The sequence below is a fragment of the Phyllosticta citribraziliensis genome (genome assembly GCF_038025025.1).
Source record: "Phyllosticta citribraziliensis strain CPC 17464 chromosome Unknown J3D65scaffold_3, whole genome shotgun sequence".
Taxonomy (NCBI): domain Eukaryota; kingdom Fungi; phylum Ascomycota; class Dothideomycetes; order Botryosphaeriales; family Phyllostictaceae; genus Phyllosticta; species Phyllosticta citribraziliensis.
In genome coordinates, this window is record NW_027117340.1 from 1035984 (window position 1) to 1049208 (window position 13225).

At 53.6% G+C, this 13225-nt stretch overlaps 7 protein-coding genes across 7 annotated transcripts; all 7 read right to left on the reverse strand.

The window, feature by feature from the left end:
* Positions 1 to 268: 268 nt before the first annotated feature.
* On the reverse strand, positions 269 to 1079 carry J3D65DRAFT_600867 (uncharacterized protein; the record flags this gene model as incomplete). The annotated part of the gene is made up of 2 exons (XM_066797996.1): positions 269 to 828; positions 914 to 1079. 2 exons carry the CDS (start codon positions 1077 to 1079, stop codon positions 269 to 271), a joined length of 726 nt encoding a protein of 241 aa, XP_066657694.1.
* A 1755-nt stretch (positions 1080 to 2834) lies between these two features.
* Positions 2835 to 3620, reverse strand: J3D65DRAFT_600868 (uncharacterized protein; the record flags this gene model as incomplete). Its single annotated transcript, XM_066797997.1, has 1 exon — positions 2835 to 3620. One exon carries the CDS (start codon positions 3618 to 3620, stop codon positions 2835 to 2837), a length of 786 nt encoding a protein of 261 aa, XP_066657695.1.
* Positions 3621 to 4609: 989 nt separating this feature from the next.
* Positions 4610 to 5655, reverse strand: J3D65DRAFT_616426 (uncharacterized protein; the record flags this gene model as incomplete). The annotated part of the gene is made up of 2 exons (XM_066799445.1): positions 5584 to 5655; positions 4610 to 5533 (listed from the first exon to the last, which is right to left on the reverse strand). Coding segments are annotated over exons 1-2 (788 nt in total), but the record flags the coding sequence as incomplete, so codon positions are not given.
* A 1021-nt stretch (positions 5656 to 6676) lies between these two features.
* Positions 6677 to 7551, reverse strand: J3D65DRAFT_616427 (uncharacterized protein). The gene is made up of 2 exons (XM_066799446.1): positions 7358 to 7551; positions 6677 to 7306 (listed from the first exon to the last, which is right to left on the reverse strand). The coding sequence occupies exons 1-2, from the start codon at positions 7489 to 7491 to the stop codon at positions 6772 to 6774; spliced, it is 669 nt and encodes a 222-aa protein (XP_066657697.1). The 5' UTR covers positions 7492 to 7551; the 3' UTR covers positions 6677 to 6771.
* A 1098-nt stretch (positions 7552 to 8649) lies between these two features.
* Positions 8650 to 9790, reverse strand: J3D65DRAFT_252827 (uncharacterized protein). Its single transcript, XM_066794818.1, has 2 exons — positions 9299 to 9790; positions 8650 to 9247 (listed from the first exon to the last, which is right to left on the reverse strand). Exons 1-2 carry the CDS (start codon positions 9445 to 9447, stop codon positions 8728 to 8730), a joined length of 669 nt encoding a protein of 222 aa, XP_066657698.1. The 5' UTR covers positions 9448 to 9790; the 3' UTR covers positions 8650 to 8727.
* A 1448-nt stretch (positions 9791 to 11238) lies between these two features.
* J3D65DRAFT_252808 (uncharacterized protein) lies at positions 11239 to 11711 on the reverse strand. The gene has a single exon (XM_066794817.1). It carries the CDS (start codon positions 11605 to 11607, stop codon positions 11341 to 11343), a length of 267 nt encoding a protein of 88 aa, XP_066657699.1. The 5' UTR covers positions 11608 to 11711; the 3' UTR covers positions 11239 to 11340.
* Positions 11712 to 11775: 64 nt separating this feature from the next.
* On the reverse strand, positions 11776 to 13124 carry J3D65DRAFT_548622 (Cys/Met metabolism PLP-dependent enzyme-domain-containing protein; the record flags this gene model as incomplete). The annotated part of the gene is made up of 3 exons (XM_066796916.1): positions 11776 to 12808; positions 12858 to 12943; positions 12999 to 13124. 3 exons carry the CDS (start codon positions 13122 to 13124, stop codon positions 11776 to 11778), a joined length of 1245 nt encoding a protein of 414 aa, XP_066657700.1.
* Positions 13125 to 13225: the final 101 nt, after the last annotated feature.

Below are 13225 nucleotides of genomic sequence, written 5' to 3' on the forward strand. Positions count from 1 at the left end.
CATGTCACCAAAGGATCCAGGGAAAAAAGCTGAATATAGATTATCAAAACCACAGAAGGACAGCGCTGGAACTGTTGCAAAGCAGACCATTCAGAATACTTCAGATGTATTGTTGCTGTACAAGTCCAATTTGTTTAACCCAAGGCGCTTGTTCGCCTTTGACCCAACCCAAAATACAAAGAGTGAACAGAAAAAGCCCCGCAACAGCACCGCATCCAAGGTCTGACAATCCCTGACCGGCCCACTTTGCCAACTGTGCGCTGAGCTCCTAAGCAATGCCAAGGTTCTCGAAGCTGCTGCGCTCGGAACTGCAGCATGGGCGAGTCAACTCTTCTTCGTTGACTCCGCTCTTGTTTGGCGTGGCATCGTTGGACGAACCGCTAGGGCAGTACAGGAATGAGGACCTCTTCACGCCAATCTCCTCCGGTCGCAGGCCCCTGATTGCGTCCTTGGTGGAGTCTTCTTCGCCAACGCCTGTCATGGCAGCGTTGAGGTAGCGCTCGTAGCGCTCAAGCTTCCACTGGCGGAGTGTGGGCCTGGGACCTGCCTCCGGGTACGCCATCTCGGGTGTGATGTCCTGCGCTTTGGGGCCGTCGCGTAGGCCAGGAACAGTAGACGCTCCAGAGACCTGGCGTTGCCATCCGTCATCCTTGGGAGAGTTGTCAGTATGCAAAGAAGACAGCTTGAAAGCGAGCTCACCTACCTCTGACTCGTTATTTATAATGGCTTCGTGCTCTTCATAAGAGATTCGGCCGGTCGAGGATGGATTCTCCGCATCTTCATTCGCAGGGCCACCGTGGGCTTGGTCGTTGGCACTTAGAGACAAACCTGGTTATTGACGCTCCTTGGAAGACTCTCAGACTATTTACCTGTTTTTTTGAAAGCTCTCGAGGGGTGTTTCGACTGTAGCGACCTGAGGGGAGAGTTGCACTTGACTCTTGGTGCCCTTGCGAGCACAGCGGAGGAGTGTCTTCGTCTTCGACTTGAGTTTGCGACCGAAAGCTCTCAGGCAAACCATAATTCTTCTGCTCGACGAGGTTGGAAACGCTTGAGTTGGCTTGACCTGGGGCAGGAGACATACTCGTGAGGGTTCAACAAGAGCTCAGAATCGCTGGTCTGAGGGGAGGGCAGGTTGAAGATGAAGAGAGGAAGAGGGAGAGGTTGAGTGACAGGACAACATTGAAATCAAACATTGGGTCGAGCGTGGGAGAGCTGCCAAACTTTCACAACTTGAAGTGAATGTGAATGTGGATCCAAGCTATTGTCGGATGTGAATGTGAATCCAGAACCGCGGGCTCGGAGGTTGTCGACTGGGCCAACCGCAAGTTGCTGTCCATTATCGCTGCGTCATTGTCGGCCTCACATGTCTCGCCTTTCTACAACTCTACTCCGTCTCTTCTCTTGTCATGAATCTAGGGCTCTCCGTCCAGAGGCTATACAGCTGCGTTCTTCAAATATACGTATACTTCCGGGCTCAAGCATGAAGCTCCAGCATGCTCTCACATCTATCATTCTTTTCGAAAGCCGAAGCTACCATGGTCCAGGGGATTTGAAGCTAAATGTACACCGAAAACACTCCATATTGCCCAAACAAAAACTTGTCGATGGTGCCGCTTTCTCATTGGTTACCTGCTGAATTTTTTGCTGGGTACTTGCCCTACGAACGAATATTGGTCGGGTAGCGCAAGTGGCCAGTAGCTCTGGGCGACCTTTTGACTGTAATCTAAAGACGTTGAGATTGCGGGTCTTTCTCCTCGCGAGCAGAGAAGCGACGTAGACGCGACTTTTGAGATGCACTCATTTCAGGGGCAAAGGTGTGCTGAGCGAATATTTGGTCAGCGTTGTCCACAAGAGGTTTCAGAGACACTTACGTCTCTTTTGGCGCTAGATGTTTGCACATCTGGCTTGTGATGGAATTGATGGGCGTAAAATGTCCTTTTCGCAGCAGCTTTCGCAGAGGACTGCTATCGCTCGCCCTTTGAAGACCCTTCCGCGCAAACCTCTCTTTCTAGACGGTACAGAGTGCAGATCCATGTCATGCTAAAAGCTCGATGATCTGAAGCAGCAAATCGTAGCGTTGAATGATGCGCTAAACGCCGACTGGGATCAAAGGAAAATGTGCAGTGTCGGAAGAGTCAAAGATGCGGGCGCGGAGGAGCAAAAGGCGCAACCGTATACCTAGTAAACGAAACAACACAATGCGCGCCGAACAGTTCATTCAACCCAGCGCCTCACTCTGCCTGAAAAACTGCAGTTAATATCTTGATCCACCGAATTTCCTTGGGCCATGCCAAAGTGTCTTCTGTGGCGGCAAGCCCCTGAGGAGTATGAGTTGAAAATGCGCCCACCACCATTTCTTGGAAACAGACACTTCGGTTGGACTGTGGAAGCTATCAGTTGTTGATGACTGAACAATAGGCGGGATTTTGAGTTTTCTGTGAGCAAAGAGGCTTCGTTGGTGCGTTGTGGCTGCTCAACGCGAGCCTTCCGTGTGCTTCACTGACGGCTCCTGTGCCGCCTTTCGCAGAATGTTTCCTGCGAGGATCTAAAAGAGGTACTTCGACAATCGAAAATGAATATGAGCAGCATGTAGAAAGCATTGACTTTCTGCAGGGCGGTTTCGACACGAGAATCTCTGAGGACCGGCTACCCCTGAATGTCTCGATAACCCAAATTACGACATCTGACCCCAAAAGACCAAATAAAGACCCCAAAAAGACTGATTGCAAGTGTTGGAGAAACGAAAACTTTTGATTAGGTGGAGTAGCGACCGCAAATATCCTCGTCTGTCCAAGGCCAAACTCTCCCAAAACCCTCGCTCCACCGCGCCTTCGTCAGATGGATCGCCTCTTGTCAACACGGCGAGGTCCAAAATCGTTGTTCGCCGGATTTGCAAAGAGGTCGTGGCTCGAAAAATGGATAGGACCGACCTCGTCCGGGTGAAGTTCCCACTCTTCATCCTCGCCCAGTTCGAAAGTCCTCGGCTGTTCCTCCTCTTCCTCCCTCTGCTCCGCAGCCATTTTCCTCACAAACGACGGCAAGCGAAGCTTGTGGGGCTTTCCTTCTGCCTTGGACCCCCGTGCAGCGGAAGCGTGCCATGGATTGTGCGTGCCGAAGAGCGAGGAGGTGTCGCTGCGCTCCTCCAGACGCGGATCTTGGTCGTCGGACGCGTCCGGCGCAGAGCTTGGGCTTCCATGTCCGTCGTCATCGTCGTCATCGTCGTCATCGTCGCTGGCTGGGTGGCGGTGGCGGCGCTCGTGGCATGCGGTGCGCTCGAAAGAGCAAGAGGAAACCGTGCTCGTGGAGTTGGTGGTAGCGAGAAACCGGAAGCCTACTTGACCTGCTCGGCGAGATGGACGGGCGGCGGCTTGGGCGCCAGCTGGTGAGCTGGAGCCGATGACTTCGCCTTGATGCGGCGTGGTTCGTTGTCCACGCGGCGAGCGAGCGTTGGACCTGGAGCAGTCAGTGTTGGTACAGGAGTCTGTGTTACGGTGCAAGGAGACGTACTTGTGGAGGCTTCCATCCTGCCTCTCCTGCTCTAGTCGACGTTGCCGTTCTCTGGAGAAAAGACTTCTCATCTTCGTGGCAGCCCTCCGGGCGGAAGCCGAGATGCGGCCCATGGTGTACGATCTGGAGACAAATAGCTGGGGTCAGAAGCCTATAGGCAGATTATAGGAACGAGGAACGTGTAGATTGAACCACTTACTGTCAATGAGATGGCGAAAGAACCGTGGCGTGCAGCAAGGGCGAAAGTTTTGAGATGGTGTTGGACGCGAAGCAAAGGACCGCGCAGCTCTCGTAGACCACCACTACCTTTGGCATAGTAATGACTTCACGGGCTCAGTTTATCGCCCATAGACTCCTGGTAATCTTTGCTGTGAATTCACAAAGCAGACCGAAGTGAAGAGAAGTGAAGCCAAATTGCCACCCCACCCAACTTGGCGCAAAATGGCCGGTCGAAAGCCGGGATTTCTATACTGATGACATGGAGACGTTTTATACGGAGGATTCAATAATGCTTTGAGGAGAATTTGACGGGCGATGGGGCGTATTTATGGAAGTGATTTGGTTTGGTTGCTTGGTAAAATAGCGCCGATCTGCTTGCGTCAAACCGCCTCTCTGACGAAACTCTCTGATTGCTTGACAACTAAGGTGGCAAGCTATAATCCTTCCTTCTGCCCAAACAAAGATCGAAGTCGCTGGTTCCAGAAGCAATGGGTGTTCAAGTGGCTTCAGATTCGGCGTCCCACTCCAAGATGTTAAACCACTTCTGAAAGCTGATCATGGCGAGAGAAAACATGTGCGCCCGGCCATAAGAACAGCCCCATTCGCTGCTTCAAGGGAGAGAATACCTGCTGAAACCGTAGTCATGCAGTTGCGGCCCTCCTCTGGACAAAGCTCTAAGTTTGGGGCGTTGCTTTGTTCGTGGACAATCTTTGTTGACAACTTGTCAATGCCATTGATTTGCCCGATGCGTTTGGAAGACTTGCGGTCTTTGGATGTCGCCATCATAGGCACTCCTTTGTTCAATCCGTACTCGCGAAGCACCCGTCCTGATGAGAGACCATCATAGCCTTACAAACTTGCTTCAAAACTTGTTCTGTGGATGGTCGAGTTACTGCAATTTGGGTATCTAAAGTACAGGGAACCCAGCCTCAAACCTCATGACCCAAATGTTTACATGCAAACCCAGAACCAAGGAGCAACAGGGACTAGAAGTGAAAGCAAACCCGCGATGCCCCATCCCGAACCAAACTGAATGTCCCAGCGCTAGTTATTGTAGCCGTGCCTTGCGCGCCAGGCCTTGACGAACTCTTCGTCGAGTTCTTCGGCCTCCTCCAAGTTACCGATGCGAACATTGTCGTCTTCTAGAACGACCAGCGAGTCGCTGAAGTCGTAGCCGCGACAGTAACCGTAGTAGCGGCCATCTTCGTAATCATCGACTGCGGCGTCCTCACTGCCCATGGAGATCGAGTTGGTTGAGATTCCGGACAGAGAGAAAAGGCAAATCTCCGAGCGCTCAACCATTGGGATGCGGACTTTCGGAGCAGTGTCGACCTTGTTTGCGTGGAAATCAGCGTCGTGGTGAGAGTCGGTCTCGCAGGCCGTGCTGGCGTCGGGAGAGAACTCCGAGTTGAATTCAGTGGCAGAGGAGATCTCGTGATGATGGTAGATCTCACTGCTGTCGTCCGCGGCGTACTCCGATTCGAATTTGGTCGTCGAAGAGGACTCGTGGTTAGGACGAGTCTCGCTGCTGGCGTCGGCGGAGTCCACGTCGTACGTGCTGGGCGAAGAATACGAGCGGCTGGGATCGGTCTCGAGCAGAGCGACGCTGGTGTTGGCGAGCACCGGCAAGTCAAATTGCAAGGATGAAGAGATCACCATTCCGCTCAACGATCCGAACGATGGTAGCTGGCGGCAGAGCGGGCGGCTTGCTTCGGAGCCGCTGGTCTCGATGTTGCTGCGTTTGCTGCTGAGCAAGTTGCCCTCTGCATTGCGCTGGGGAGACGCCTCGTTGACGCGCTCAAGAGATCTGTGAGAGGGATTAGTGCCTGAGCTCTGAATTGAAGTGGGCAGGCTTACGAATCGTCGGCTTCCTCGTTGGAAACCATAGTGCTGGTGACAGTCGTTGAAGCCTTCGACTTGCGACGAAGCAGCGCTTTGGAAATCTTGCTCAGCCTGGCCTTGGCCTTACTTCCAAAGTTCTTGACGCGAGCCATTCTTGAAAGCAAGGTGGCGAGGTAGAGTCTGCTTGGACGAAGAAAGGTGGAGGTTGAGCGGTAGGAAAGGCGAGCTCAATGGCGACAAGGCCAATGGGCGAGAGGCAAAAGAGACGCGTCGTGATCTGGACGAGAGAAGATTGAGGGGTGGTGTGGTTGAGGACGCACAAGATGGGACAAGGTCTAAAGTATTTGAAGGGACGCGCCTCGTGGAGCACGCGTGCGGGCGTGCAGTGTGTCGCGCGGGTGGAGGCAGGGACGCCGAAAGAGGAAGGAGGCTTCACAACCCACATTGCCAAACGCCCGAAGCTGTATGTGTACATACCTTACTGTAAAATTACATGCATTTTGCTGAATCACGCTCCCGCATTTGTCTGCGCGGAAAATATACATGGGAGTCTTACTGAATCCACACTCCCACCCCCTGTTGACAACTGAATCCACACACTGTTACTGAACCCACCCTCCCACCCACGGCTTTACTAAATCCACCTTCTACTTTACTAAATCCACCCTCCCATAACTAATTATATACTATATCTTAGGCTTTGTTTTAGTTAGGGAAGTCTATACTAGTAAGACTATTCATGGGTATATACATAGGTAAAAGTAAATATAGAAAAAACGTTAAGGTTATCTAGTAAAGAGGGTGGATTTAGCAAAGTAGAAGGTGGATTTAGTAAAGCCGTGGGTGGGAGGGTGGGTTCAGTAACAGTGTGTGGATTCAGTTGTCGACAAGGGTAGGGAGGGTGGATTCAGTAAATAACCCAATATACATTGGGAAAGAAGGAACACCAAATCCAGCCTATTGGTTGGCATTTTTGACTAATGGCTACTGCAAAGGTGAGAAACGAAAGGACATCGAATCTGGCATCTGCATTTGAAGAAACTATCGCAAGTCTGATTTAGACTCTGAACCCCTCCCAGCCGACAAGTCGTATATTTGCAAGTGACGGGTTCACCAATCTTCCTCCGAGCCAGCCTCTCCACATGCTACATCTTCCGGGCAGCCACTCGAACGAGTCCAATCCAACCAGAAGGTGGCGATCGACTACCCAGTAACCTGACTGACATCCTCAATCGTATCCGTGACGCTGGCGCCATTTCTTGACAACCTCATTTTGAAAGCCATGTCTCCACCATCAACTCCGTGTTCGAAAGAAGTTTCCGTCTCGGCGAGTTGACAGCTGTCTCTGAAGAGAGTGCAGATTCCGTAATGATGGGCCGGGCCTTCGAAGTTGTATTTGTTGATGTCATTCGCGTCTTCTTCGCTCTTGGATTGAAAGCCGTCGAGGGAGAAGTCGGATCTCTGTTCGCGTGGGCAGACGACCTTGGGAGCCATGATCTGCGTATCTTGCTGGGTCTTGTTCTCGCACATCGCAACACCAGTATCGATCGACTCATTGGTCTCAGATGCGGTGGATTCGGAGGACTTATTCTCGCTCACAGACTCAGGCAGTGGCGAGTCGCGAGATTGAGGACGGTCGGCTTCAATATGGTCGTCGCCAGTGTCGTTCAACTCTCCGGTCAAGCAAATGTGATCATGAGAAAGCATTTTGCCGTGAGACTTGTGCTGTCCATTTGATCTGCAGAAGGCGACTCAGCGATTGCAATGTACAAGGGGTAAGCGTGCTTACGTTTTGTGAACTTCTGCATCGATCAAAGCTGAGATGTTGGAAGCCGATTCTGGAGTCTTGCGCTGGCGACGCGCTTTGAATAGACGTTGGAGACTGATCCTGGCTTTGGTGGCAAGTCTTTTGATGCGGGCCATGCCGGAAGTTCCCCAGAGAAACGGGGGAATGTGTTGCGTAGCTGGGTTGCTTGCTTGAAGGTGTGCAGCGGCTCGCAAGGAGAGGTAAGGTTGGAGACGTAGGAGCAAAACAAATGTGTGGTGGTGGATGTTGACAGTGATACGGGAAAAGGATGGGACAGAAGGTTTGCAAGAAAAGAACAATGACATGCCAAAATCCACGCACAAAGCGCGACGCGCCAGGGCAGGCAGACGCGTCCAGCGAGGAACAACACAACACCGCAAAAAACACAGAAAACATGGAAAAGACAATGAACGAGTGAGATTGGCTTAGGGTGATGATCAGGCGTATCACGACTGTTGGCCCAGACGTAGTCAACCTCGTATGGGCGGCGGTTTTCAAGGTGAATATACCCATGTAGAGTGATATGGGTGCAATTGGCACGCTGTCGCTGGTTCTTCGTCGCGACCGTGACGTGAGGGAAATCGCCCACGTAAGTCTGGGAAGCCAGATCAAAAGTTTATAAGCATTTTGCTGAATTATGCTCTCCATTCATCTACGCAAGATATATGTTAGAAAATAAAGAGGACCAAACAAATCCTGATGCTTGAGTTGTGGAGTGATGACTATAGCAAAGACGGGAATGAAGACGAGTCGAAGACTGAATCCGAGCAACCCAAGCCTCCAAGGTCCCAATTAGGCATTTTTGATATACTCTAGCTGTTTTGGCGCACAGCTGCCGCAGCTACTCGTATCCATGACGAGCCCGCCACGCCCTGATGAACTCCGCATCCGGAGCAACCTTCGGTTCTACAGCAGTGCCCGCCAGCGTCTCCTCCGGCATCGCGAAAAGATTGCCATGCCTGAACAGTCTGCAGACGCCGTACTCGCGGGACGGGCGATCAGAGCGGTCATCGTAGCCCTGAGCCGGCTCGTCCCCGCGGGAATGGATGCTCGGCGTCAGAGAGAGGGAAAAGTCGGACCTCTCATCGGAAGGGCAGAGGATCGTCGGAGATGTGGATTTGGCAACGACCTTGTCGAGTGAGGATTGAGAGGAGCCCTCGCCCGTTGGGTTGGTCGATCCGTCGGAGCTCTTGCTGTCGGATTTGTAAGGGCAACGGCCATACATGTACGGAAATCCTGTGAGTGTAACCTTAGGCGCCGGTCTGGTTCTTGTGACAAGCAGCAAGTTCCGCCCAGGTCCCGTCAAAAGAGAACAACGTACAAATTCTTAAGACACCGTATCGGACAAGCCATCACAAAGGCCAATCAAAAGCAAAAACAATCGGCCCATATGACCACGGATCACGCCTCCGCTCGCTCTCCAACCCATCATCCACGGTCGTCGTCACGGGCGGCAGCCCCTTCCAGCCAGTGATTAACCTGTCACTGCGCTCCTCCTCGCGGCGCAGGTCGCGCTTGGGCGGCCGTTTGGCGCGCGACGGCGGCTCGAGCAGCTCGAAGATCGTCGACAGCACGACGGGACGGCGGAGGTGCTTGTGGAGGTTGGCGCGCGGGGGCGCTGCTGCTCTGCCCACGGGACGGTCGCTTTTGGGACGAATGCGCTTCCAGGGGTTCGCCGCGGGCGCGGGGGCTTCCGGGAGGGAGAGGGGTTGGACGGGCAGGACGACGCGCGTGGCTGGACTTGTGTCGAGCTCCTCGTCCTCTTCTTCTTCTTCGTCATCGTCGCCGTAGTCCTTGTCGTCCTCGAAGTCGGAGCTGTCGAGGGAGAATTTTGAGACCATATTGGCCTCAGAGATGGGTCTTTGGGCAGCTCTGCTGGGAGGATTAGCTGTCGTCCTGTGCGTGAGGCTTGAGAATACTGACGATGTGCGGGGGTCCCGATCGCTCGAGGTGTGCGAAACTGGCTTTGCCGGAACCGCGTCGTTCGTGTCCAAGCGGGCACAGTGGCGGGCCATGAAGAACTTGAAGACCTTGCTGGAGGCGCGGCGGGCGAGGGACTTGGTGCGAGCCATCGCTGAAAATTGCGAGAAAGGTGGTGAAGAGAAGGTGGAAAGCAGAGAATATCAGCTCGTCTCAAGGAGAGTATCTGGTCGCCGGGGAAAGGAGGCTTGTCTGTGGAGAAGTGAGGTGTGCAGCGAGAGTGTCGATAGCTGTTGGGAACCCAGTGCTTTATAGGCGCGGGAGCCAGGAAATATGACCCTTAACGAATCCTGTTGGTCTGCCGTGTTCGGTCAAAAGTGTGACAGACATCTGTTTTCTTTCCTGTGATTCGACTTTGACCTGGAAACTTGTCAACGGTCGTCTGGTAGAGCCTCGGTCGTGATTAAGCAAAAACGCGACCCCAACGATGTGATCAAGAGTACCAATAGTGCGAGGCCTTGCGAAAAGCCAAATGAGGCATGGTGGAAACCAGAAGACCAACGACCAAAGACAAAACGAAGTGGGTCATAAGCTAATGGAAATGCAGTGTCTTTTCCAAGAATGATACGCAGAAACAGACAGGGGAACCCAAGCCGTCGTTGTCCGGGTCTTCACACCCTTCCGTAAGTTAGCGGCCCATGATTTTCTTTCATCCTAACAGTCAAAGTCCCTGCTTCTCCCAAGACTAGTTACAACAATGACTTCAGAAAACAGTGAAAGAGAACCTTTGACACATGCAAGAAGCCCAGTATCGTGTTTCCACCTCAGATCTTTCCCAGTCAGCGGTCGGCAGAGGTCAGATCGCGCGTAGGGGTGAGATCGTAAGCACCCGCAGAAAAGTAGTCGTAGGGATTTCTCAGAATACCGTAACCTGGTGTCGGTGGACCCTCTGGGATCTCCATTGAAATTCGATAATCCGCAAAACTTGCCGCTGAAGCTGTCTGGGGTTTGTCGTTCTCGTTGATAGGTTCGACACAGTTAGAAGACGAAGCCGTGGTCGGAAGGCGGTTTTCTCTGAGGCTTTGCTGGCCGGTGGTGCCAAGTGACTTGGGGCGAGACGTTGAGCGGGTATCGAGCGCCGGCTCCGGTCCTGGTGAGAACGAGAAGTTGGATGCGAGAGCGGGAGTAGGCATCGACGAAATGGCAACAGGGCTGGTCGGGCGAGGACAGCGGTGCAGGATCTCCAGTTCCGAGGGAGCAGGGAGCGTGTCAAGGGTCTCGTCAAGGCTCGTCGGACCCGAGGGACTGCTCTGAGGCTGAGCGCCCTTCTTCCTCAGTCGATTGACCAGCTTGCGCAGAGCATTAAGCGCGAATCTGGTTGAGCGTATTGAGCAGGCTTTTCATTGATAGGAGGCATTGAGATGGCACTTACCGCATCTTGGTGCTTGGAACGGGCTGACTCTGAGGCTTGCTTTCCATGGTAGAAGGGTCCTGACACTGGCGCGTTGAGAAGAGGGTCTTCGCTTTCTGGCTCGAGTTCTCTGTCTCGGGTCTGAGTTGAGCCACGGTAAAGGCTGCAAAATGAGTGAAGTGGACCAGGTTGAGTAACGATGGTAAATAGGTCGGGGTCACTCGACAGACAGGCGGGTGCAGACACCACGAATGTCAACCAAGATCTGGAAGTTTGCGCGGACTCGGTGCACCCACGACATGTCCACGCTATGCAGGCACAAAAGCAGACGCCAACGCGGTTCTTGGCGCGCGGAAAGGAGAAGAATATCGGCCACCACCAAACTTGCGCAACCATGCTACGACAAACCTTGGAAATCTGCTTCCTCTTGAAATCTCCGGCTTCGCCCGATCTGATGCGACGAAATGAACTCTCCAGCACCTGGTGAGTCTCTTCGGACCCCATGAGGAGCTATGCCACCGAGCCTTCTCCAAATTGAGAGAAAGAAAAGAAGGGAAAATATACCCACGTCAAAGTTCAGCGAACCCCATCTGAGGTCAAGAGTCTGCAAGACATCTCTCGAACATGTCGGCCGTCAGTCGAGCAGGCCAATCCAGTGGTCGTAGTGCCTCTTACAGAGCAGGGCGCCCTGGAGCCATGCCCTGAGCTCGCATATATATGCCTCACCACGACAAATGGCAAAGTTTGTTGCCAAAGGCGTACGTAGTGGCATTGATAGACAAAAAAACGCGACTATGAAAAGTAAAAGGCCTACCAAATAGACGCGTTTGGCGTATAGCAAGTGGCACATGACCAAAGGACATAGCAGGAGATGAAGGTGAAAGGAGAAGAGAATATGCATTTCCGAAAGCAAGCCGCTGTAGCAGGAAGCGGCATCACCAACGTGTTGGTTGTAAACGTCAAACGCCGTTGACACGTATCTATCATGTCTAGGAGTGGTATTTTACTGGTTTCAAAAAGGGAAGAAGAGAAAGTCCGGGGCCGATCTTTTCGTGTTAAGGAGAAGAACTTAAGCACCGTTGGAGAAGCCGTTGCTGGCGACACCACCGATGGTCTTCTTCAGCGCTTGCTGGATATCGCTCACCAAGTCTGCGCCGTCTTCGATGCCGCAGCTGACTCTGACCAGGTCGTCAAAGACGCCGGCGGCCTCCCTCTGGTCCTTGGGGATGCCCATGTGCGTCATGCTTGCGGGCACCTCGACCAAGCTCTCGACGCCGCCGAGGGACTCGGCGAGGGTGAAGATCTTGGTGTGTGTGCAGAAGCGCTCAGCGGCCTCCTTGCCACCCTTGATGCGGAAGGAGAGCATGCCTCCGCCCATGCCGTTGCGGTGTTGCTTGAGCGTAATGTAGTGCTGGGGATGCGAGGCGAGACCGGGGTAGTTGACGGCAATGACCTCGGGCGATTTCTCCAGCATGGTCGCGACCGCTGTTGCGTTTGTGGTCGCCTCCCGGGCGCGCAGGTGGAGCGTTTTGAGACCGCGATGCGCCAGCCAGCAGTCGAATGCGCCGGGCACAGCTCCAATCGCGTTTTGCAGAAATGACAGGCGCTCGAACAGAGCGTCCGAGTTGAATGCAGCGACACCCATCAACACGTCGGAATGTCCGTTGATGTACTTGGTCACGCTGTGTACCACAAAGTCGGCGCCATGGTCGAGCGGGTTTTGCACGTATGGAGAGAGGAAAGTGTTGTCAACCACGACGAGAATTCCATGCCTGTGAGCAATGGTGGCGACGGCTCGGATGTCCACTAGGCTGAGCGTAGGGTTGCTGGGCGTCTCGATCCAGATCAACTTGGTCTCGTTCGGGCGGATCAGGTTCTCGATATCGAGCTCGATGGATGGCGAGAAAGTGACGTGGACGCCATGCGCGGCGGCGACCTTGGTGAAATAGCGGTGGGTTCCTCCATATACGTCCGACACGGAAACGACGTGCGAGCCTGAAGCCAGAGACTGGAGTATTATAGCGGTGGTTGCGGAGCCGGAGGAGAATGCGAGAGAGTAGCGAGCATGTTCGAGAGCAGCAACCGCCTTTTCAAAGTTGTCCCTGGCGCGCGAGGTTAGAGACTACCTGCAAAACATGGAGATGTGCTCACCTGTTGGGATTTGAGCTGCGAGTGTACTCGTACTGGCCCACGGGCTTGCCAACGGCTGATTGCGCAAAGGTGGTGGACAGGGAAATCTAGCGACAAGTCAGCGGTCAATTCTCATGGGGTTTGCGCAAGCGCAGAGCATACAGGCTCAATGACGGCTCCAGTGACGGGATCGTGAGGCGAGCCAGCATGGACAGCCAGAGTGCCAAAACGGTGGTCCGGCGATGGAGCGCGCGGCGGGGTATCGATAGAGTGTTCGGTCTGCGTCATGGCGGCGGCGACTACGGTATGTACAGTACAGCGACGGCGGATGGCTCTTTGAGGAGGCGAAGAAGAAGAAAAAGCAGAGGGCCGAGGGCGTCGAAGAGGAT

Excerpts from the sequence above, each read along its gene's own strand:
- J3D65DRAFT_252808 (XM_066794817.1), bottom strand. The coding sequence starts at position 11,607 with ATGCATATTCTCTTCTCCTTTCACCTTCATCTCCTGCTATGTCCTTTG.
- J3D65DRAFT_616427 (XM_066799446.1), bottom strand. The coding sequence starts at position 7,491 with ATGGCCCGCATCAAAAGACTTGCCACCAAAGCCAGGATCAGTCTCCAA. Across the intron at positions 7,307-7,357 it reads GATGCAGAAGTTCACAAAAC|ATCAAATGGACAGCACAAGT; the intron begins GTAAGCACGCTT and ends CGCCTTCTGCAG.
- J3D65DRAFT_252827 (XM_066794818.1), bottom strand. The coding sequence starts at position 9,447 with ATGGCTCGCACCAAGTCCCTCGCCCGCCGCGCCTCCAGCAAGGTCTTC. Across the intron at positions 9,248-9,298 it reads GATCGGGACCCCCGCACATC|AGCTGCCCAAAGACCCATCT; the intron begins GTCAGTATTCTC and ends TCCTCCCAGCAG.